Below are 24,082 nucleotides of genomic sequence, written 5' to 3' on the forward strand. Positions count from 1 at the left end.
TGAAATTTTCCATTTTCGGCCATTTTGAAGAGCTTTGAAGCCTCACAGTTCCGCCAAAAAAAAATCGAAAAAATGTCCGGTTTGCGTCATTCCTCATTGTTTGATGACCTCTACACATGATCTGATTTTGAAAAAAATCGAAGACCCATCGTGCAAAAACCCGCCGATTTGGCATCGAATAACCCTGTGAGATATTTTAAAAATGATGTAGACTGGTTTCAAAAATATTCGCCAAAAGTTTCGTAAAGTTAAAATTGAGTTTTTTTGAAAGCTGAATTTTTAAAAATTTGTCAAATTTCTAACTCGAGTTTCAATCTTAAAATTGGAAAAATCCAATAAGGTATCCTTTAACTAACACATGGCAGCGATTTGAAGAATGGCTAGTACCATTCCTCAAAGTGTTATCTGCTTGTTTGTACCTCCACATTTTTCCCTTTTTCTACTTAGGTAGGTACCTACTTAATGACTTTTCTTTACTTTGCTCCGCTTTGCTTCTCTATAGACTATTGAGGCTGCAACCTCTGGTGCAGCGCTAGTGTGTTTGCATTGTTATGAGTTGAAATAGGGGTATAGTTCCAAAAGTTGCTACCTCAATTAAATGCAAATTCAGGTGCCGCGCTAGTGTCGTTTAGTTGAAATAGGGGTATTAGTTCCGTAGGTTGCAACCTCATCCGCACATGGGATGAAACTGGTTTGGTTTCATAAGGTTTCATACTGCGACTTAAGTATTCATTCGTCTCATTGTCATTGTTATTGTGAATGTCGTTGAAGAAGCAGCTCGTGCTTGTGCTCGTGTTTTTTCATATGTGCATATTATTTTGTATTTTCTTAGTAAATGATCTTCGCATACTTTACGTTAGCTGACAGAAACAGGTGAGTGTAACTCGATTGTGATTCATTCATACTCTTACTAACAGGTATTGTACATTATTTCTAATGATAAGCTTGCTTCGCTTGTAATAGTTGTAATTCATTTTGTCGCATCGTAAATGAAAGTTGAACATATTCTAAGCAAGGAACAGTTAAGCCTATATTTGTGGGGTAGGTCTATGTAAGTACTTACGCTATAGAGTAGATCGCGAAAAAATTTCCTGAGAATTTAGGCCAGCTGTAGCGAAGATCTTCATTTTAAGATGAAACTTCCTCTGAGAATGTTTAACTCTGAGATGGTTGGTCCTCAAAGAAGAGGCATTTTTGAAGAAATCGTAATTTTCACGCTCTAGCCCCCCCCCACCCCAAAGAAAAATGTTCCAATTTCAAAGTAGGTAGGTACCTGTTTGAGATTCTGCTAAAAACCACTTCCAAGGTTCTACCGATCGGTTGAAAATTTGCAAATCGGTTTTTTTTGGAAGGAAGGCGGGGGAGGGGTAGGTTTTTCGCAATCATTATGGCAAATCATCAAAAAATATGATTAATTTCTGAAACTGGGGAAATATTTTAGAACGCAGTGGTGCCATTTCAAAAAAAAAAAAAAAATAGACAAAAATAGAGTAGACAAAAAAACTCATGGGTCATTCCACGGCATATCTGCCAAGCTTCATACAAAGGGTAGATATACCACCGATTTTTTTCATAATGTAACTAAGTGTAAGTATGTATAGTTCATCAAATGATAAGAAATGACGAAAACCAGAGTCCCATACATTTTTTTGTACAAAAAAGAGGAACGAGGGACATTTGAAAATTTTTCAAAGTAGCTGCCTCATGAAAATAATTTAAAATTCCTGTAGTGGTGGTTCTAATCAATTTTGTGATTGAAACATCGTTTGAATTTTGTACTACGTTCCGAGGGCTAATTTCTTTGCTCCTGATCCTGAAGCCAAAATCAGTGTTGCTAGGTTTGATTATACGTAGGTATAAAGAAATAAAGAGTCTTTCAGGATAAGATGGTGAAATCCGCACTTTCTCCAATTTTGATGAAACTCACCCAAGATGTTGGTTTAGGTGTAAAACCATTCCAAAAAAAAAAATTGAGTCGACCACCCCACCCCAACCCGAGAAATGTGCCCATACGTGCTCAAAATTCAAAATTCTCGTTCTCCGGAGGGGGTGGTCAAAAATTCTGAAACTTTCATAGAAAATAGTCACTAAGTAGGTGCGTGTGTGAAATTTTTTCATATTTGGAGAGGTTTATGGGGGGGTTGAAAATTTAAAAAATTCGTAGAAAAACGAAGAGGGGGCCCTCTACGAAATTTTCTCAGAATTTTTGAAATTTTCACCCCCCCCCCCCGTGGGCTGTGAGCACCCTCAAAATGCCTGAAATTCAAAAACTTACAATGACCCCTGAAACAATGGTACAATGATATCCTCCCTTATGTTTTTGGGGTCGCGGAATACGAATTTGACAATATTTTTTTTGTAGGAGTAAGGGGCGAGGGAGTGGGGGGGGGGGTGAAAAATTCAAAATTTGACAATAATGATGTGTGATATGTCGAAATGTATGTTTTTGAGGGTGTAGAGTGTAGATCACGAATCTGACAATATTTTTTTCGTAGGAGTGAAAGGCGGGGGATGGAGAGGGTAAAAATGGTGGAAAATCCAAAATTTGACTATAATGATGTGTGATATGTCGAAATGTATGTTTTTGAGGGTGTAGATCACGAATCTGACAATGGTTTTTTCGTAGGGATGAATAGTGGGGGATGAAGGGGGTGAAAAATTCCAAATTTGACCATATTGATGTGTGATATGTCGAAATGTATGTTTTTGAGAGTGTAGATCACGAATCTGACAATATTTTTTTCGTCGGAGCGAATGATGGGGGGATGAAGGGAGTAAAAACGGTGAAAAATTCAAAATTTGACAATAATGATGTGTGATATGTCAAAATGTACGTTTTCGAAGGTGTAGAAGGGGTGAAGGGAGGGGGATGAAGAATTTTCTGTTGGGGAGCCGTTAAAGTCCCAGTAAGAGAAAATTTGTAACGGGGTTTTAACATACCTAAATTTATACCTTTATAATTACTTTATAAAAACTAAAATCAAGTAAATTGATGAAAAGTACTTACTTTCAGTTGAATTATTCATACTTGATACATTTGGACATATCACACATCATTATAGCCAAATTTTGAATTTTTTCACCCCCCTCACCCCCTCACCCCTTACCCCTACAAAAAAAATATTGTCAAATTGTATTCTGCGACCCCAAAAACATAAGGGAGGATATCATTGTACCATTGTTTCAGGGGTCATTGTAAGTTTTTGAATTTCAGGCGTTTTGAGGGTGCTCACAGCCCACTGTGCCCCCCCCCCAAAAACCCAAATATGAAAATTTTTTTGAAAAAAATTTCACACAAGCACCTACTTAGTGACTATTTTCTATGAAAGTTTCAAAATTTTTGCACCACCCCCTCCGGAGAACGAGAATTTTGAATTTTGAGCACGTATGGGCACATTTCTCAGGTTGGGGTGGGGGGGTCGACTCAGAAATTTTTTTGGAATGGTTTTACACCTAAACCTAACATCTTGGGTGAGTTTCATCAAAATTGGAGAAAAAACGGATTTCACTATCTTATCCTGAAAGGCTCAATTTAAAAACTTGTAATTAAAATAAAAGTGTTGGACAAAACATGCTTGAAAATTCTCAAACATAGTCCTTTTCACACGTATCTGGAACAACATAATTCATAAAACTAATAAGTAGTTTTTTTTTATATTTTTCAGAAAATAATTTTTAAACATTATTATGAAAACTCATATTAGGTATACGAAATTGCTACAGAAAATTTCACTTCATTTTGTTTTTAGATAGTTGTGTCAAAATGTTTTACATGTTTTTTTCTTGGTAGAAAAAACGAATACAATTTCTTTATATTCTTGCCTAAATGAAGATCGTTTTTAAAAAATGTATTTTTTTTTTTTGAAATTTTTTGCAGTAATTTCGTAATTTTCCTGTTATATTTAAAATCTTTGAAAAATTGTTCTCAAAAAGATATAAAAAATCAATTGAAAATATTTACGATACGTTTTTTTGAAGGCCAACCCTTGTTACGTATTTTGTGCGAAGTGTTGCTTTATGAGTTTTGTTCATACTTCATATCACAGTTTTAATTCAGTAATAATTATGATTTTAGATTTGGATTGAATTTGAGCAAAATCAAGAACAAGAAATGGCCGGAATATCCAACGTGTACGATCCTGAACCGGCTGTGCCAACTCTGCAAGAAAATTCAGCAATCGCCATTGCCTTCCAAGTATTGCGCTATGAAGTGAACAAATATCGTACGAACAACGAATTGGATAAATTTAATCCGGAAGAACTACACACTTCATTGCGAGAAAAATTACCAGAATTACCAACCGCCATTTATGATACTATCGAGGAATACGTGAAAAAACTTGGGCGTTCAGTGGGAAATTGGCTTCGGCAGCATCACGTCCCAATATCTTGGTATCATTACGGACATAAAAATTATATTTTGTACGACTTCGATGAATTTGTTGGCGATTCTGCCGGTGGTATTGATTGGGATAAGACTGCAGAACGTATGATGCATTGTGACACGTTGAGTAAAACTAAAAAATTCAAGGTCGCTTGTATGTACTGCTTTGAGGATGATGTCAGACGAATTTGGCCATCTGTATGGATGAAAATGGGCTTGCATCTAATAGAGTTTGACGAATGCCCTCAATTGTACTATTGGTTTTGCTGTCTCAGCAATCGGTTGGATAAGATACGGAACCGCAGGACTGGTTCGATCGATGCAGCGATGTTTTATGAGTGCATCTATCGCGAAGAGGCATCCTGGAAATATTTTTGGAATCGGTTATCTCCCAGTGAACAATTAAACAAAGCAGTGGATGTTGCTCGTATAGATCAATTATATTGTGTAGAGCGGATTTTACCAAAATTCAACGACCGGCAGCTCGAAATATTCGTGAATCGGATCGCGAGTGGATGTAATTTGATATATTCTTTGATTATGAATGATTCGCGTGATGGCCATCATCGTGTTGACAAATGTTTTCATCAAGCATGGATGCGCATGAAAAACATAATGAGCGAAGATTTATTTATAAAATTGATAACAAAAATGTGGGAGATCGAAAGTAAACATTATAAATCGTATAGGTTTAAGGATGGATGGTACGGTTGGGTTGACAAGAATCGGTACGAGAGAATTTGTTGTCGATTTCGTGAACTATGGAATTGTGCTCCACGTAATTTTAGAACATCAGTGACGAAAAACGTTGTACCCAAATTAAGATTGTATAATTTCAATCGCGATTACAGTCACGAACCCAGCGAGCACGATCGTCGCAATAAAGATCCTGTTAATTCTTTAGAATTCCTGTTCACCATCCTTTCAGACGCTTCTTTGTTAGAGAGGCATTCATTTTGGTGCAACTGCTGGCCGGATTTAATCAAAGTCGCACATTTCAACGATTTGTCACGAATAATGGGAATATGCTTCGAAAACGATGACCAGATTATTCAATACAAAGAGAACGTCATTGCCGGAAGCGACATTTTACGAGAGATTTGTGTATCATTACTCACACATTCGTACTTCGAAGAACTAAACGAGCTTGCGAATTTTTGTTTTCCCAATGAAGATTCAGCGAAACATTACAAACAGCAATTGCTTCAATATAAAGGTTTTCGGTGAAACGACTATATTCTTCGATACACGTATTTCAAACATGCCAACCAATTCGATAAGTTCATCAGCAATAATGCTTAAGGTAGCGTTGATCTATAGCTACAGATTCGTATTCAGGATCTTCTGTAAATCAATTATTGCTGCGGTGTTCGGGAAATGATGATGAAGTTGCCAAATTTTTAAGTAATCTGCAAGATTTCTAAAGTCTGATTATTTTTAGTTAATTTAGGTGCCTATATTGATCAATCAAGTTGAACATTTCGAACGTTTCGCTTGAATTTCCTGAGCCAAGTTGATATGTATTTTTAAGAACTCTGGTAACTTATAAGTAGATACCTACCTGATATAAAATGTCTCGACTTGATTTTTAATTTTTTTTTCTATGTAATTCACGATAATTTACCAATTGTTGTATGCTAGACCTATTAAGTATTAAATTGATTCTATTTTGTGTAACCGTAGTCTGTTCGTATTTACTTTTCATTCTCAAATTTCACCTTTTCTTAGCTCTTTAGGTTGTAAGTCGAAATTATCAAATCCGTACTTGAAGGGAGGGGGTTGGAAAAAAAACTTTTTCAACCCCATCACATTTAGAGCAGGAAAATAACGTAAAAAAGCGAGGGCAAAAAGGAAAAAATTGGCACATAAATTTTTTCTTCGGGAATGTGTTCAGTTAAACCCCCTGAACTACCAAAAAAAAACCGAACCTCCTAACCCTGGAGCTAATTTTTTTAGGGGGCTAAAATCGGTTCCGATTCACGTTTTTTGCGATTTACTCCGAAAATATTAAGTTTACGAGAAAAACTACCATGACTAAAAATGTTCCCCTTCAAATTCTCGACAATTTGATACTAGGCTCGATACCCACCCCTCAAGAGGGGTGTTTGAAAAAAGGGGTGGAAAGAGTAGGTGTTTGAAAAAAAAGTCAGTCCAATAAATTGATCAAAGTTACCACTTAATATCATTCGTTTTCGCTCAAATTTTCTTTACGAAGTCTACTCACCCAACTATTAATCACACCACCATTGATTGGTCTTCAGCCCTCCCAAGGGGTTGGTGGGGGATGCTTGGTTTTTCAAGTAACACACAACTGAATCATATATTTGAAAAACGAATCTGGACATGCGATATATCGAATGGTATGTTTTCGAAGTCGCTGAATACGAATACCAACTTATTTTCTGGGTCCAACTCCTCAAAACCCCTCTGTGCCCCAAAAAGGGGGTTAAAATTTTGAAAAATTGTGAAAAGTCGAGTGATATATCGAATGGTATGTTTTCGAGGTCGCTGAGTACGAATATGAACTTATTTTTTGTGTCCCACCCTCCAATGTCTCTCTGGGCCCCAACTAGGGGGCCAAAATTTCAAAAAAATCATCAAAAAGTCGAGTGATATATCAAATGGAATGTTTTTGAGGTCGCCATAAGCACAAATATGAACTTACTTTTGGGTCCCCTCTCACAATGTTCCTCTTCGCTCCAAAAAAGGGGCCAAATTTTGAAAAATCATGAAAAGTCGAGTGATAAATATATCGAATGGTGTGTTTTCGGGATTCTATTTTGAAATATTTTATCAATTTACCAAGTTTTTTCAGTAAAAAAAGAAACATTATAAATGATTAATTTCATTTAAATTTCCCATGAAAATATAATTCGAGTGGCACGTAAGTACCTAGAAAAAATTTAAAAATAGAAATTAGTTGGATGATTATGTACATTTTATTTCAATGAAATTCGACAACACTGTGAGATGTAAAATGGTTTCTTTGCAAAATGAGCGTTCAAACTTTTTGAACAGCGATCCCAATAATACCTTGGTAATGCGAGTAGCTCTACTTACATCTCCCCTCCTCCCGCCGAAAGTTAGTCCAATCAGTATTTTTGAGATGAATTTTCAGAATTTTTTCTAAAATAATGGTGTGAATCTTTAAAGAAAAAGATCTCACCATGTTTTTTCGTTAACTTTTTTGGGGCTGAGAACCATTGTGCTTTGGATTCTAAAAATATGAGTTCAGTGATCTTGAAAACATACTATTCGATATACTCGTATTTACACGATGTTCAACGACTTTTCAAAATTTTATCCTATTTAGAAGGGCGTAAAGGAGTTTTGAGGAACTATAAGCAGAAATCAAGTTCATATTTGTATTCAGTGACCTCGAAAACATACCATTCGATATACTTATCACTCGACTTTTCATGATTTTTCAAAATTTGGCCCCTTTTTTGGAGCGAAGAGGAACATTGTGAGAGGGGACCCAAAAGTAAGTTCATATTTGTGCTTGGCGACCTCAAAAACATTCCATTTGATATATCACTCGACTTTTTGATGATTTTTTTGAAATTTTGGCCGCCTTGTTGGGGCCCAGTTGGACCCAGAAAATAAGTTGGTATTCGTATTCAGCGACTTCGAAAACATACCATTCGATATATCGCATGTCCAGATTCGTTTTTTAAATATATGATTCAGTTGTGTGTTACTTGAAAAACCAAGCATCCCCCACCAACCCCTTGGGAGGGCTGAAGACCAATCAATGGTGGTGTGATTAATAGTTGGGTGAGTAGACTTTGTAAAAAAAATTTGAGCGAAAACGAATGATATTAAGTGGTAACTTTGATCAATTTTATTGGACTGACTTTTTTTTCAAACACCTACTCTTTCCACCCCTTTTTTCAGACACCCCTCTTGAGGGGTGGGTATCGAGCCTAGTATCAAATTGTCGAGAATTTGAAGGGGAACATTTTTAGTCATGGTAGTTTTTCTCGTAAACCTAATATTTTCGGAGTAAATCGCAAAAAACGTGAATCGGAACCGGTTTTAGCCCCCTAAAAAAATTAGCTACAGGGTTAGGAGGTTCGGGTTTTTTTTTGGTAGTTCAGGGGGTTTAACTGAACACATTCCCGAAGAAAAAATTTATGTGCCAATTTTTTCCTTTTTAAAACCGCTATTTGCCTGCTCTAATTGCATTTTAAATGATTTCAAATTTTGCCTACCTTTCTCCGTCAGAAATCTCTTTTGGTCTTACCTCAAAAACGACTAGCTTTAGAGGTCCCAGGTGTTAGATTAAATAGAAGCATAGCGGGTTAAAAATGTCGAATTGACACCTGCCCGAAATTTTAAATTAACCATTGAAATTTGGCGCTTGTGGTCTGAAAGCTAGCCCAGTGACGAAATTTTCAGATTGATGTTAAGTATAATTAACCCTCAACTCCTACAAAACGGGTTTTTAAATTTCGGTTGAAAATTTTAAATTTCCCTTTGTGACAATTTTCAACCGATTTTTTTCAAACTTACTGGAATCCCACGTTATTTACCGAAAGTCATTGAAATTTTTCCAAACAAACCTACGTGTTTGAAGAACTTCCTTTATAAAAGTGTATTCACAAAAAAAAAACAACATGAGCTGTCCAAAACTTCAAAAATTCAAAAAAACTGAATTTTTCTCAATTTACATACGAATACCTATGTACTAAATAATTTTGATATTTGCCTTAAAGGTCATTTCATGAAAAATCAGTCCGGCAGAGGTTTGGCGAAGTAATGTGTCGTGGGGGGGGGGAGATGAGACTGAAATTTTCCCCACTTTTTCCGCCAGATTTTCCAAGCTTGTTATCTCAGATCCCTCCTCTCCCCAACCGACTTTTCCAGCCAATTGGCCAGCTGTGCCTCGAACAAATATTTGGAAGGGGAGTTGAAAACAAAAATGTTGAATAATTTTTAATTTTCAGAAATGATTATTTTATTATGTAAGCATAGGTATATGTACTTACATATAATTTGAATTTTTCTATTAATTTGGGTTGTGTTCCCAAATTTTCTCAATTTTTTTTATACTATTCGAAGCTCAAAATACAAGAGTATAATATTAACATCATCGTGGATGTAAAAAGTTGATTTTCATGACACAAATCTTCATTTCTTTAAAGGACATTAATTTTATGTTTTCAAAACGAATCAATTTTGGCAAATATGAGAAATTCTTTACGGATTTTTGGCAAAAAATAAGACATTTTTGGTGTTTTTCCAAAATTTGTGAAAGCTTTTGAAAATTTATTAATTATAATCTAAGAAGTAAAACCTCATGGTTTTTGGTAATTTTTTGATGTTCCCAAATTACACAAATTTCTTCCCAACTATTCCCATATGTTTCGCAACTTTTTCTAATTCGCCCAATTTATCCCAAAAATTCATAACTTTTTGCCAACATTTTTTTGTCTGGGAGGAGAAAGGCAACACCCCCCCCCCCCTGGACCCCCATTCGGCATGCCTCTGTAACTTGGGTGTAGGTTCAGCACAGAATATCAATTAAGACAGGTAGGGGAAGGGATTTATTATTTTACGAAAGTTGAAATTTATCATCATGACGCTCATATTTGAAGTTCACTTGCTCGGGACTGCTGCTAATTGGAGATAATCAATTTGCGGTGTTTTAAAGATAATGGGGACTGGTTTCGAAAATATTCGTCAGTTTCTTTAATTTTTAATTGAGTTTTTTTGAAAGCCGAATTTTCAAAAATTTGTCCAATTTCTGAGTTTTAAAATCATAAAGTGCGAGGGCTATTTTTATTTTGCTCCTGCAGCCAAAATCAGCCTTGCCATTCTCAAGAATAATCCTTTTCACGTACCTGGAAGAAGATATCGAAATTTTGATATTTTTGAGAAAATAATTTTTGAAAATTGTGTTGAGTGTTTTTAAAATAATGAATACTGGTTTCGAAAGTATTCGTCAAAAGTTCTAGAAATTCGAAGTTTCGTTTTTTTGAAAAGTTCAAATTTCAAAAACTAGCCAAACTGAGGCATAATTTTAAACCTTGAAAACATTCAGGGGGCGTTCTTATGATATTCATGACAATAAACTTTTGTAATAGAATTTGAAAAACTGTGAGAATTTCATAATCACAGGAAAATACCTTATTTAACTTACCCTATTGACAATTTTACTAGCAGAATGCTAGCATTAGTAGCACCCACCTAGCATGAGTAGCAGGAAACTAGCATGATACTAGCGTTATGCTAGCATGAAATGAACTAGCATAACATGCTAACAAAATGCCAGCTTATTACTAGCATGATACAAACTAGCAAAAAGTATGCTAGCAATGAGCTAGCTACATGCTAGGTACATAACTACCGAATGAAGCTAGCATTTCCCGCTAGCAAAATGCTATCATATATCTAGTATGAGATGAGCTAGCACAATGCATGCTAGCAATATGCTAGTTAAACCCTTGCACCTTAATTACCAAGTGATGCTAGCAGTTCATACTAGCATGATGCTATCATATCGCTAGCATGGGGTGAGCTAGCAAAATGTATGCGAGCAATGTGCTAGTCAGACCCTTGCCTCATAATTACCTAGTAATGCCAGTGGTCCTTGCTAGCATGATGCTATCATATTGCTAATGTGAGATTATCTAGCACAATGTATGCTAGTGATATGCTAGTTAAAACCCAGCACCATAATTGTTGAGTGATCCCAGCAGCTCCTGCTAGCAAAATTCTACCATAATACTAGCCTGAGATGAGCTAGCACAATGTATGCTAGCAACATGCTTGTTATATCCTAGCATCATAATTACCGAACGATGCTGGCAGTTTTTCCTAGCATAAACCTACCATGTTGCTAGCATGATATGAGCTGGTAAAAAGTACACTAGCCATACACTAGTTAATCCTAGCAGAATAATTATCTTATCAACAATTTTACTAGCAAAATGCTAGCATTAGTAGCAGAATACTAGCACGGTGCTAGCATGGAATCAACTAGCAGATTACCAGTTAAAATGGTGTTAGCACTTGGCACTTTGCCAACAGACATTTTATTGGAAAATTCATCCTAGCATAGAACTGGTATGATGCTAGCATGCGGTGAACTAGCAAAAGACAGACCAGCAATTTGCTGGTTACATGCTAGCAGCATAACCACCGAGTAAAGCTAGCAGTCACTACTTACTAGCATATTGCTAGTGCATTGCTAGCACCCTGTAATGGTGCTAGCATGAGGTGAACTAGCAAAAGGCATGCTAGCAATCTGCTAGTTACATGCTAGAAATACAATCACAGGTAAACTTGCACTAGTCTACTGTTAGCGCTATTCTAACCTTGGTAAAGCTAGCAGTCAAAGTACTAGCATGGTGCTGGATTTTTGTTAAAAGACTTCTTATCCTGGTGCTAGCAGTCAAGTGCTAGCACAATGCTAGCAAATTGCTAGCGTTGTTCTTTAACATGATACACTTAACTTCTCTTAGATGAAGTATGTAGTCAAGTCGAATATAAGCTCAATACAGTTTCCTGTTTAAATTAAGAAGAGTGAAGTTGGCAAACTAATCACTCAGTTTATACTAGCACAAGATGCTGGTGCAATGCTAGTTCTATACTAGCATTGTAGGGCAATTGCCCATTTTTGGATATTTTTGGGAAATGTACCATAATTAAAAATACCCTATTCTTTTATAAGGAAATTAATGCACTTCTAGCATTATACCTACATATTATACTCATGCTAGCATATGCTAGCAAAAAGCTAGCAATATCATGCTAGCACCAGTAGCACCATTTTGAACACCTGCACTAGCATATCTGCTTGAAAACTGACGCTAGCATAATGCTAGTCTCCCTGCTAGAATCATGCCAATGTATGCTAGCATATGCTAGAAATATGCTAGCATGACTATGCTAGCACCAATGGCACCATTTTGAACACCTGTACTAGCATATCTGCTAGCAAACCATCGCTAGCATAATGCTAGAAAAATGATGCTAGCGTGGTGCTAGTACCATTTTCCTAGCATTGTGCTGGCAACAGTTTGCTAGCAGATATGCTAGGAAAGGTGTTCAAAATGGTGCAACCAGTGCTAGCATGGTCATGCTAGCACTGTTGCTAGCATTCTGCCACTTGAAATTGTCAATAGGGTACTGTGTTTTTTTCCTTATTATTCGTTCGTGCAAAGTGTTATTTTTGAATTTCGTGAATACCACAGAATTTATTCGACCATTACGATTTTAGGTTTGGATGGAAATTGATCAGAATCAAGAACAAGAAATGGCTGAAATATCCAACGCGTACGATCCCGAACCTGCTGTGCCAGCTCTGAAAGAAAATTCAACAATCGCCATTGCCTTCCAAGTATTGCGCTCTGAAGTGCACAAATATCGTACGAAGAACGAGTTGGAGAATTTTAATCCGGAAGAACTACACGCCTCATTGCGAGAAAAATTACCAGATTTACCAACCTCCATTTATGATACGATTGAGGAATATGTCAAAAAACTTGGACTCTCCCTAGAAAATTGGCTAGAGGAGCATTACAAAAGAGTATTCTTTTTTCATTACGGCCGTAGAAATTATGTTTTGTACGACTTCGACGATTTTGTCAGCGATTCTTCTGGTGGTATTGATTTTGACAGGACTGCAGAACGTATGATGGGTTGTGACAGGTTCAGTAAAGCTAAGAAATTCAAGGTAGCTTGTATGTACTGCTTTGAAGATGATGTCAGACGAATTTGGCCATCCGTCTGGAAAAAAGTGGGTTTTGACCAAATTCAATTTGACGAATGCCCTCAATTGTACTATTGGATTTGCCGTCTCAGCAATCAGTTGAATAAGATACCGTTCCTACATGAGGACGATTCTATCGATGGAAAAATGTTCAATGCTTGCATCCGTAGCTCTGGAACATCCTGGGAATATTTTTGGAATCGGTTATCACCAGAAATTCAATTGCAAAAAGCCTTGGACGTGTTTCGTGAAGGTGAAAAGGATGACTTGATTTTACAAAAATTGGATGACCGACAACTTGATGAATTCGTCAAACGGAGAGGTTGTGATTTGATATATTTTTATATTACACGTCCCCATCTTGATGAAGGAGTATTCCTTCGAGTATGGATGCACATTAAAAAAGTAATGAACGAAGACGTATTCGGAGAATTAATTGTAAAAATACTGCAATTCGAAAGAGACCGTAAGTTAATGTTTGAGCTTCACCCTGATGACAGTAGGTACAAGAAATCGTTATGTCGATGTCGTCAAGTATGGAGTAGTGCCCCTCATAATTTGAGAACATCCGTGATAAAAAACATTTTACCCAACTTGAGACTGTATAGATCCAATCGCGATTACAGTTGTAAACCCTGCGATTACGATCGTCGTTATAAAGATCCAGCTAATTTGTCAGAATTCCTGTTTACGATCTTATCAGATGCTTCATGGAATGAGAGAATCACATTTTGGGACAGTTGCTGGCATAATTTAATCTTCTGCTTAAATTTCGACGATTTGCAAAGAATAATGGAGATGTGTTTCGAAAATAACGATGCGATTGTCGAATATAAAGAGAACGTCATTGTCGGAAGCGACATTTTCCGACAGATCTGTTTTTCATTGCTCACTCATGCGTATTTTGAAGAACTAAACGAGTTGGTGGATTTTTATCTTCCCAACGAAGATTCAGCAAAACATTACAAACAGCAATTGCTGCAGTCAAAGTTTCACGGTGATTCGTCAATTTTTCGATACAAGTATTTCAAACATGCCAGACGATTCGATAAGTTCATCAGCGCCGCTTATGGCACCGTAGATCTTGCGACAGATTTCAAAAATCAACTGATGTCATCTCCGGCGACCGAAATCTTGCTACCTGAGGAGGTCTTTAAATCGCGATCTTTTCGGTTTAAGGAGTTTCTTGAATTTATGGAAGTATTTGTGTCGACGGAAGAAATGATGCAGCAGAAAAAAACGCGCGTACTCGATCATTTGAAAGAAGTTGCACTTACTAATCATGTTATATATGCAGGTTATTATTTTGGAGTATCAAGACCTTTACTTAAGGAAGTATTGCGATGGTGTTTGAAAAATGATGATGAAGCTGAAGAATTTGAAAAAATTTTGCTAAATTTATGTGATAAAATGTTTTCACGTGCCTAGGCATGGATCAATGGTGTTAGACGTTTAAGATGTCTATTGTCTGTATTCTGAATATTCATATTATGTTTAATCTTTCGTGATGTAGCTCGCTTGGGTGTGATCTGATCAAAATTGTAAAATTCATATTATGTAGATATTTTTAAGAAATCTGTTGAATATTAGATGCAATATGATGTAAACTTTCCCAACTTGAATTTCAGCTTTTTTCAATTTAGTTTACAACAAAGTAACTACCTAGATACCTACCTAATTCCATATTGTTTTATTATATGCATATTAATTACATATTAAATTGATTCTTTTTGTTTACCTGTATTCTAATTTTCTTTCTCAAATTTTGTCTCTCCCCAACCCCTTCAGATTTTAAACCGCTAGTAGAACCCTAACAAGTAAATCAAAGTGGTCTTGAATTTTGTTGGAAATCGCTCTGGTCGACGCAAAATCTTAATTTCATTATATCAGAGATCGGATTAGGTTTGTTCCGATTCTATCATGTTAGTTCCATTTTGACTCCCTCCCCCCGTCCTTTTTCTAAAGAATTATTTGGTCACCCCGATATTTCAGGCATGCGAGCTGAAAATTAAATTTTTCACCAATTTTTATGAATTTAAGTAAAAAGGAAAAAATCAAATTTCCAAGGGAAATATAAATAGGTCCATAATATAATGAGTGGCTTTTTCGAAAAAAAAAAAAGTTTTCTGGTGTGTTTCATCGGGCTCGGGAACAATCGCAATTTGATTTTTTTGGAGCCTCGATCAACGAGCTTTCAAAACAAAACTCTGAACAGGGAGAAACGAAAATGAACGAATCAAATCTAAATCGAAAGGGGACCACCTCAGGACCCCAAATCCAAAACTTCAAGTGCTGAAGTTGATTTCTCGATTTTTGGTGAATTTTTGAAAATTGAAAAATCCTAAAAATTGTCAATTAATACCTACCTACCAAAAATATAGAATAATATTGCTGAAAAATGGAATTTTCTCGTGAAGTGGTTCAGATGGCGTCCCTAGCTCATTTACGACTATCGAAATTCGTAAAACCTCAATTCCAGTCATTCTGGAGCATCCAGCGATTTTTTATCATATCTTCAGAAACCTGAAATTGCTGTAGAATGGCTAAAAATCAACTTCAGCATAAAATAACTTTATTTGGGGTCTATGTGGGCTGCCTTCAACCATTTTTCGCGGTTGTCGCGAAAATCGACGTCTGCCAGTTCAAATTTGTATTTTTGCTCATTGACTTGTGCAATGAAAAAACGACAAAATTTGAAATTTGAAAATGTTAAATCTTCCATCTTTTGAGATGCTAACCTATCCTGATTCAAGCTCCAAAAGTTTTCTAGACTATTAGCTTTACTTACTGAAGTACCTATTAACAATCTGTATTAGATACACTTTTTAAGAATAACATTTTCAAGTTGTCCATAATTTCTATACTTACACTCAAATATTTTCCCACATACATTCAAGGAGTAAAAATCAATTGTACAAAAGTTGATGGGTATACATCCCCTTTCTATGGCATTTTAAATTTCTCAATGAATATTTTCTATTTTTGGTAGGTAATAATTGACAATTTCTCGGATTTTTCAATTTTCAAAAATTCACCAAAAATCGAGAAATCATGAAGTTTTGGATTTGGGGTTCTGAGGTGGTCCCCTTTCGATCTAGCTTTGATTGGTTCATTTTCGTTTCTGTTGGTTCAGGTTATAGTTCCCTTATGAGAGATGAATCGAAGCAATTATTCAAATTGGCTCACTTCGTTTAAAAAAATTTAACTGAACTGACTGAAAATATTTATTTAAAGACGCCCAACATCTAGGCTTTTAGCGTCTGCAGTAATTACATTCATTGGAACACATACTTTTAAATTTTTAAATTAACTAACTAAATCACTGACATAGATTAATAATGAAATACATAACATTGGTAAAGGAAAACCATATCAAATTAATAGATAACAATTAGGTAAAGAAGAAAACTAGACAGCTAAGCAAAGCTTAGCTGCAAAGTGTGCGTAGCTAGCTGCCTTTTCTACAGCTATAACCGTTATTACATCTAGGTAGTGCATAAGTGAATCAACCATGTCACAGTAATGAGAATTTTTGAAACTCTCACTGCTTCAAAATAATAAGTGTTTTTCAGTGTTTTCATATTTTCCAAATTACAATAGGTATTTCAGAATAATTTATAAGCTTGTATTGCTTCTAAATTGAGAAAGGCTATAGGTGGATAAGTATGGTGAATTTGCCCCCGAGAGCTTCAGGGTTGATATTTCCATGGAAGGTTGGTACCCTTGAGCACCTTCCGTCACGAAAGTTTCAGACCCCCAGGACCCCCCGTTTTTGAGAAACCCCCCCTTTTCTAAAATTACAATAAAAATTTTTTTCTCAGCCCCATGTGAACCGATTTTTTTAATTTTTTGGTATGTTGTAAACATTCATAAGAAGCATCTACACAAAAAATTTCAACCCCCTCCCCCCATATTTTCCCCTCAAAATGGCGTTTTTTAGTTTTGTTTGTCCGTTTTAGCAATGATCATGATTCGGCACAAAAATGCGAATAGCATTTCTAAATGTATTTTTGACTCCTACAAAACATATATTTTTTTCAAAAAAAAATTTTTGGTGGGCCGTGGTCAAAAGTTGAAAAAACCAACAGAGGGGGTTAAAAATGGATTCTGGTGTAAATCATTGTTTTTGGTAAACAAGGTGTCGTTTCCATATGAATCGAACCCCCCGAACACGAATATGACGCCCAATCTTATGCTACCCTCATCCACACCCCTCCAGCGCCTCTGCCCCCTTCTCAATTTTTACTATATCAAAAGTTCAGCTATTTTCGTAATATTGGTGTCGTTTCCAAATGAATCGAACCCCCCGAACACGAATATGGCGTCCAATTTTACGCTACCCTCATCCACACCCCTCCAGCGCCTCTGCCCCCTTCTCAATTTTTACCATACGAGTATTAAAAGTTGAGCTATTTTCGTAATGTTGGTATTGTTTCCATATGGATCGAACCCCCCGAACACGAATATGACGTCCAATTTTACGCTACCCTCATCCACACCCCTCCAGTGCCTTAGCCCCCTTCAATTCCTACTATATTAAATATTGAGCTATTTTCATAATGTTGGTATCGTTTCCATATGAATCGAACCCTCCGAACACGAATATGAATTCTAATTTTTTGCTACCCTCATCCACACCCCTTCCCAGTGCGTCTGCCCCCAACTCAATTTTCACTATATTGAAAGTTCAGATATTTTCATAATGTTGGTGTCGGTTTTATATGAGTCGAACACCCCGAACACGGATATGAAGTCCAATTTAGCTCTACTCTCATCCATCGCCTTTCAGGCTACAGCCAGCTCGACAATTTTTATTATTTGAAATGCTAAACCTATTTTCATAATGCTGGGTGTCATTTTGGCACGAATGGAAACCTCGAAACTTGAATGTTAAAGTTTGAACCTTGCGATGGTCATTGTTTTACGAGTTTTCAACCTTCGCGAAACATACTTTTAAAAGTAATAACAACCCGAGTAATTATTTGTAGAAGATTGATCAGAGTTCGTGAAAACATTTATGGTTTAGGTGGGGGCGGAGGCACTGTATAGTGTTGTGGTTGAGGTTAGCATAAAATTGGACTTCATATTCGTATTCGGGGTGTTAGATTCATATGGAAACGACACCAACATTTTGAAAATATCTGAACTTTCAATATATAGTGAAAATTGAGTTGGGGCAGAGGCACTCGAGGGGTGTGGATGAGAGTAGCATAATATTGGACGTCATATTCGTGTTCGGAGTGTTCGACTCATATGGAACCAATACCAACATTACAAAAATATCTGAACTTTCAATATAGTGAAAATTGAGTTGGGGGCAGACGCACTGGGAAGGGGTGTGGATGAGGGTAGCAAAAAATTAGAATTCATATTCGTGTTCGGAGGGTTCGATTCATATGGAAACGATACCAACATTATGAAAATAGCTCAATATTTAATATAGTAGGAATTGAAGGGGGCTAAGGCACTGGAGGGGTGTGGATGAGGGTAGCGTAAAATTGGACGTCATATTCGTGTTCGGGGGGTTCGATCCATATGGAAACAATACCAACATTACGAAAATAGCTCAACTTTTAATACTTGTATGGTAAAAATTGAGAAGGGGGCAGAGGCGCTGGAGGGGTGTGGATGAGGGTAGCATAAGATTGGGCGTCATATTCGTGTTCGGGGGGTTCGATTCATATGGAAACGACACCTTGTTTACCAAAAACAATGATTTACACCAGAATCCATTTTTAACCCCCTCTGTTGGTTTTTTCAACTTTTGACCACGGCCCACCAAAAATTTTTTTTTGAAAAAAATATATGTTTTGTAGGAGTCAAAAATACATTTAGAAATGCTATTCGCATTTTTGTGCCGAATCATGATCATTGCTAAAACGGACAAACAAAACTAAAAAACGCCATTTTGAGGGGAAAATATGGGGGGAGGGGGTTGAAATTTTTTGTGTAGATGCTTCTTATGAATGTTTACAACATACCAAAAAATTAAAAAAATCGGTTCACATGGGGCTGAGAAAAAAATTTTTATTGTAATTTTAGAAAAGGGGGGGTTTCTCAAAAACGGGGGGTCCTGGGGGTCTGAAACTTTCGTGACGGAAGGTGCTCAAGGGTACCAACCTTCCATGGAAATATCAACCCTGAAGCTCTCGGGGGCAAATTCACCATACTTATCCACCTATAGCCTTTCTAGTTGTTTTTCATAGTTTGCATTGTTTTAAAATTTACAAAATTTCAAATCAATTTCCCGAATTCCCCATCGCTACAATTTCATAAAGTTTTCAATAAATTTTCAGAATTTTGCATTGCTGCTGAGTTAGGGAATTTGCAATCAATTTTTAGAATTCACATTGCCTCTAAATAGTCAAATTTTGAATAATTTTTCAGAATTCTTATTGTCTTTAAATTAAAAAATTTCAAATTCAATTTTCAAGTTCATACTGTCCACAAATTGTAAAACGTTTACTCAATTTTTGGAATTTACATTGCCTCCAATTTTTCAGAATTCTCATCTTGTTCATAAATATTACAATACTTATTTCATATAATTTTCAAGTTCACATTATCTGCAACTTACAGAACTTTTAATCAATTTTTGGAATTCTCAGCGTCTCTAAATACAAATTTTCATATTATTTTTTTTAGAATTTCCATTGTCTTCAAATTTATAAATTTTCAAACCAACTTTCAGAACTTGCTTTTTATTCTAAATTAAGAATTAAATCTTATAAAATATGTTAAGAATTTGAATTGCCTCTAAATTACACGAAAAAAAATATGGGTAATTTTTACAAAAAAATTTAACTAAATACTGGTATTTAGCACAATTAAGTACCAGATCCCATTCAATAATTTCTACTGTAATCGTATAGTAAAAATTATCATTTTAATAAATTTTGCTATAGGTACCAATAGTAAAAATCATTTTGTTTTTATAATTTTTACTAAATCATGATAATAAAAATTACTGTACAAAAATTAGTTTAATTACTCATTTTGAAGTAATTTTTAAATTATAAGTAAAAAGTTAAAAATTATTCATGTCAAGGTAATTCTTACTATACCTACTTATGGCTATAGGTAGACAAAAAATTAATGAAATGAATTTTTAGTTAGCAAATGATATCATAATTCATAACTCAATTTCAGCATTATTTACCAAATGATATAATTCATAACTCAATTCAGCATTATTTTTGCCCCATTATCATGTACTACATAGGTAGTACATAACTCCAAAGCATTTACCTATACAATTTTCCTACGAAAAATCTGTCACCTACCTACTTACCTCACGGGGATTCGAACCTGGGTCCCTAAATTTCCTATTCCTACCTACATGCCCTATCCATTCAGCCACCAACTCACTACGAGGGTTAGGGCATTAAAATAATATATTTGTTTGGTAAACGCCCCACCAAACCACTCCCACTTGGAATTTACAGCTAACTGATGAGGGGTGTAACAGGGTACAATGGGACAGCTGATTTGAAAAGCGGAGATGGAATAGACTGGGGGTATAGCAGGGTACAATGAGCGACAGGTGTTCTACAAGTCCCCTTTTCCCTTTTTTAGGATTTAATGCATTAAAATAATGAACTAAAATTGCAATTACTCAGCAATTACCCATCCGAATTGAATGAAAATAAATCTATACCCTCCGCCTTAATGATTCTCAAATGGTATCCAATAGGTACAAAAAACGGTTGGATAGCTTAAGAGAACATTCATTGCAATTGAAATTGAAATTTCTCAAAGCGAAACCAATAGTGTGCTACGCACACTAAAAAGTTTCAAATATCCTTAAATAGGTTGGAAACTTTCAAGAAAGTGAATAATTTTTTGCATAGGTCTTCATCGTCTTCTTTCAAGTCGTCATATTTGAAGCCTATTCCCAGTATATTTTCAACATTTGATTTGTATAAAATACATGAGTCCAATATGTGTTGAATTTTTGTGTTTACATTGCAACATGGACATTTTTTTAGAGATTTTTCTGTGAAATGTGAGCTATGGGTAAATGACGTGTGACCTATTTGTATCCTGGCTAAAATTACGTCTTCATGTCTGCTTAAACGGTATGTGGTGACAGGATTTGGTATTGGTGGTATGATGTTTTTATACGACTGATTTTTTTTTTTAATAGCATTCAAGTTCAATCAATTAAAGTCACCTTTTACAACACGAACACTTTTATTATTCACGAAAAATTAAAATTACAAATACATTAAAATGAGACGCGTTTCGGTCGTCGTAGCGACCATTATCAATCACGAATGAGATGAAAACTGCGAGATACATTGTAGAAGATGTGTAGATGCGTTGAAAAATTATCTAAGGGAGGGAGGGGGGGCGATAACAAGAACAAGACGAAAATACGACGTAAATTATGACGGAGGTAGGCTGGGTAGGGGTTGATTTAAAATAGGAAGCAGAGAATCGATAATGCTGTTCGGTGAAATATCATTGACCATGTTGAATTGTGTTGAATTTTCATGGCGTTTTATTTCCAATAGTTCGAGGGTGTTGAGTCGATGACCTTTTTCGGATGTATGCAGTATCGCTATGCCTGAGTCAGGTATAAAGTCATGGCCTGAGTTTATTAAATGGTCCGCAAAATTACTTCTCCCCAGATGTTTGTTTTTCCAAGCTGAGATATGTTCTTTTATCCTTATTGTAAAACTTCTCCCGGTTTGGCCTATGTAAGTTGCAGAGCAGTTATTGCAAGACAATCGATAAACGCCACTTTTTTCCATTTTTGGAATTTTGTCTTTGGCATTGCAAAGCAGTGATCCCAGCGAATTCGTTGATGAGTAGGCAATTTGAGTGTCACTTTTGTCGCTACTTTTGAACACCTGGACCAACTTTGAGGTTGAAGATACATGGAAATTGAATTTTTTGAACTTTTTCTTATCCTGGTGTACTGTGTTGATCAATGTAGTGTTGTTGTTGAGTAATTTTTTGAACCGTATACGATTAAGTAATTTAAAGACCAGTTTTTTAGGGTATCCATTATTTTGAGCGATGTGGATGATGGTGTTGAGCTCTTTTTTGTAGGCCTTGGTTGAGGAGATGGGGGTATTTAACAGACGGTGTATCATATACTGGATACCAGAGGTTTGATGGGAGTGGTGATGGGCTGAAGTACTGTGAATTAAGATGTCCGTGTAGGTAGGTTTTCGATAAACATCAAATCTGCATTGATTTTCATGTAAGGAAATTGATAGGTCTAAGAAGTTCAGAGTTTTCCCACCTATTTCCATTGTGAATTTGATTGATGGAAAAATGCTGTTGATTTGTGTCAGGAAATCATTCAATAATCGTTCGTCACCATTCCATGCACAGAAAACGTCATCCACATATCGAAACCAACGAGTTACATTTTTAGCCAAAGGACAAGTCGCGAAGATTAGACCTTCTACATGTGCCATGAACATTTCAGCCATTTTTGGGGCGATAGGACTGCCCATTTGAAAGCCATTATCAAATTTAAAAAATTCTTCCCGAAATTGACAATAGTTTGAGTAGAACAGTAGGTTCATGAGGCAAATAAGCTCAGCTTTTTGTAATGCCAAAATATCCGATGATAAGATGTGTTGCTCGACTATTTCGGCGCATTCTTTTAATGGGATGCTGGTATACAGAGCTGTGACGTCGAAGCTGACTAGAATAACGTTGTCCGGAAATACAGAGTTGGATAATTCATGAATCAGTTCGCTTGTGTTCTTAATTTGATGTTTAGAATGAAAGGTAATATTTTCATTCATATATCGAACGAAAAACTTGGCTACGTTGTATAATGGCGTGCCTACGAACGAGATAACCGGTCTTATAGGGTTATTGGGTTTATGCAACTTCACAAGACCGTATAGGCGGGGTGGGCGGGGGTTCATCGCCATCAATCGTGTACGTGTGAGATTAGAAGTAACAATATATTCCAAGCTATTGACGACTTGTCTGGTATCTGTCTGTAGTTTTTGGGTAGGATTACGTATTCTTTTTGCGTCATTATCACGAAGGAAGTCAGCTACCTTTTCGTCATAATCCGATTTTGAGATGAATACCACGGTGTTCCCCTTATCCGCCTTTGTGCAGATTAGATTTCCTTCATTGATCTTATTTTTAATTGAGCGAATAAGTTGTGAATTAGATTTATCAACATGTTGAAGATGGTACTGTTCATTCACCGATCTGATAGCTGGTACATACTCGAACGAAGCGGCATTGGTAATGTTTTGTGTGTGCATATCTACGATGCAGTCTATTACCACTTTTTCTTTTTCCGATTTTATACAGTATTTTAGACCTTTTGATAGTAGATTTATTTCTTCTTCAGTGAAAATGGTATCGCTGAGATTTATGAATCGTTCATAGAATGGTTCTTTGTTGACGTTTGTGCCAAATCTATTGCGCAGTTGATTCAATTTACGGGCATGCCTATGCTTTACCTTTCGAATAATTTCACTCGTTGACTCATACACGTTGTCCATGAAAACCTCGAACTCCACGGTGGAAAGTTTTGAAGCCAGTTTTTGGTAGGTAAAATAAAGATTGAAAGATAGAATATTTCTCTTTACATACAGTTGACGTATTTCCTCCGATAACCATCTCCTTTCTGCTACTTTTTGGGTCTTTTGGGCTGCTTTAGAAGTTGATTTGCAGTGAATATGAATATAATTAGGAATTACACATAATCTTCTACAAGTGGTATTGAAGTATAGATGGGTTGAAGTCATTCGGAACTGTAGTTTCCATTTCTTGAACAAATGTTTCAATTTAGCCGTACTTGCCTTGTTGATGATTTGAATGTAGTGTTTTTCTCCTTTTTCGCACATTTTATAATCAATTAAAGTCACCTTTTACAACACGAACACTTTTATTATTCACGAAAAATTAAAATTACAAATACATTAAAATGAGACGCGTTTCGGTCGTCGTAGCGACCATTATCAATCACGAATGAGATGAAAACTGCGAGA

General features: G+C 36.0%; 3 protein-coding genes across 9 annotated transcripts in view; all 3 read left to right on the top strand.

Annotated features, from left to right (window-relative positions):
• Nucleotides 1-24,082, top strand: part of LOC135848473 (uncharacterized) — a 196,305-nt gene that overhangs the window by 113,055 nt on the left and 59,168 nt on the right. The window lies entirely within an intron of this gene.
• LOC135849533 (uncharacterized) overlaps nucleotides 1-24,082 on the top strand; it is a 77,985-nt gene that overhangs the window by 6,702 nt on the left and 47,201 nt on the right. Inside the window, exon 2 of one of the 7 annotated variants that reach the window (XM_065370029.1) lies at nucleotides 12,612-14,797. The exons of the other annotated variants lie outside the window; for them this stretch is intronic. Within the exon in view, the coding sequence (XP_065226101.1) occupies nucleotides 12,618-14,531 (1,914 nt within the window). The 5' untranslated portion in view covers nucleotides 12,612-12,617 and the 3' untranslated portion in view covers nucleotides 14,532-14,797. Of the gene's footprint in view, nucleotides 1-12,611; nucleotides 14,798-24,082 lie in introns of those variants that run through there. 7 annotated transcript variants of the gene reach the window in all.
• Nucleotides 530-6,062, top strand: LOC135849534 (uncharacterized). Its single transcript, XM_065370035.1, has 2 exons — nucleotides 530-873; nucleotides 4,076-6,062. Exon 2 carries the CDS (start codon nucleotides 4,112-4,114, stop codon nucleotides 5,609-5,611), a length of 1,500 nt encoding a protein of 499 aa, XP_065226107.1. The 5' UTR covers nucleotides 530-873; nucleotides 4,076-4,111; the 3' UTR covers nucleotides 5,612-6,062.

The sequence above is a fragment of the Planococcus citri genome, chromosome 5 (assembly GCF_950023065.1).
Source record: "Planococcus citri chromosome 5, ihPlaCitr1.1, whole genome shotgun sequence".
In the NCBI taxonomy this organism is placed as follows: Eukaryota; Metazoa; Arthropoda; class Insecta; order Hemiptera; family Pseudococcidae; genus Planococcus; species Planococcus citri.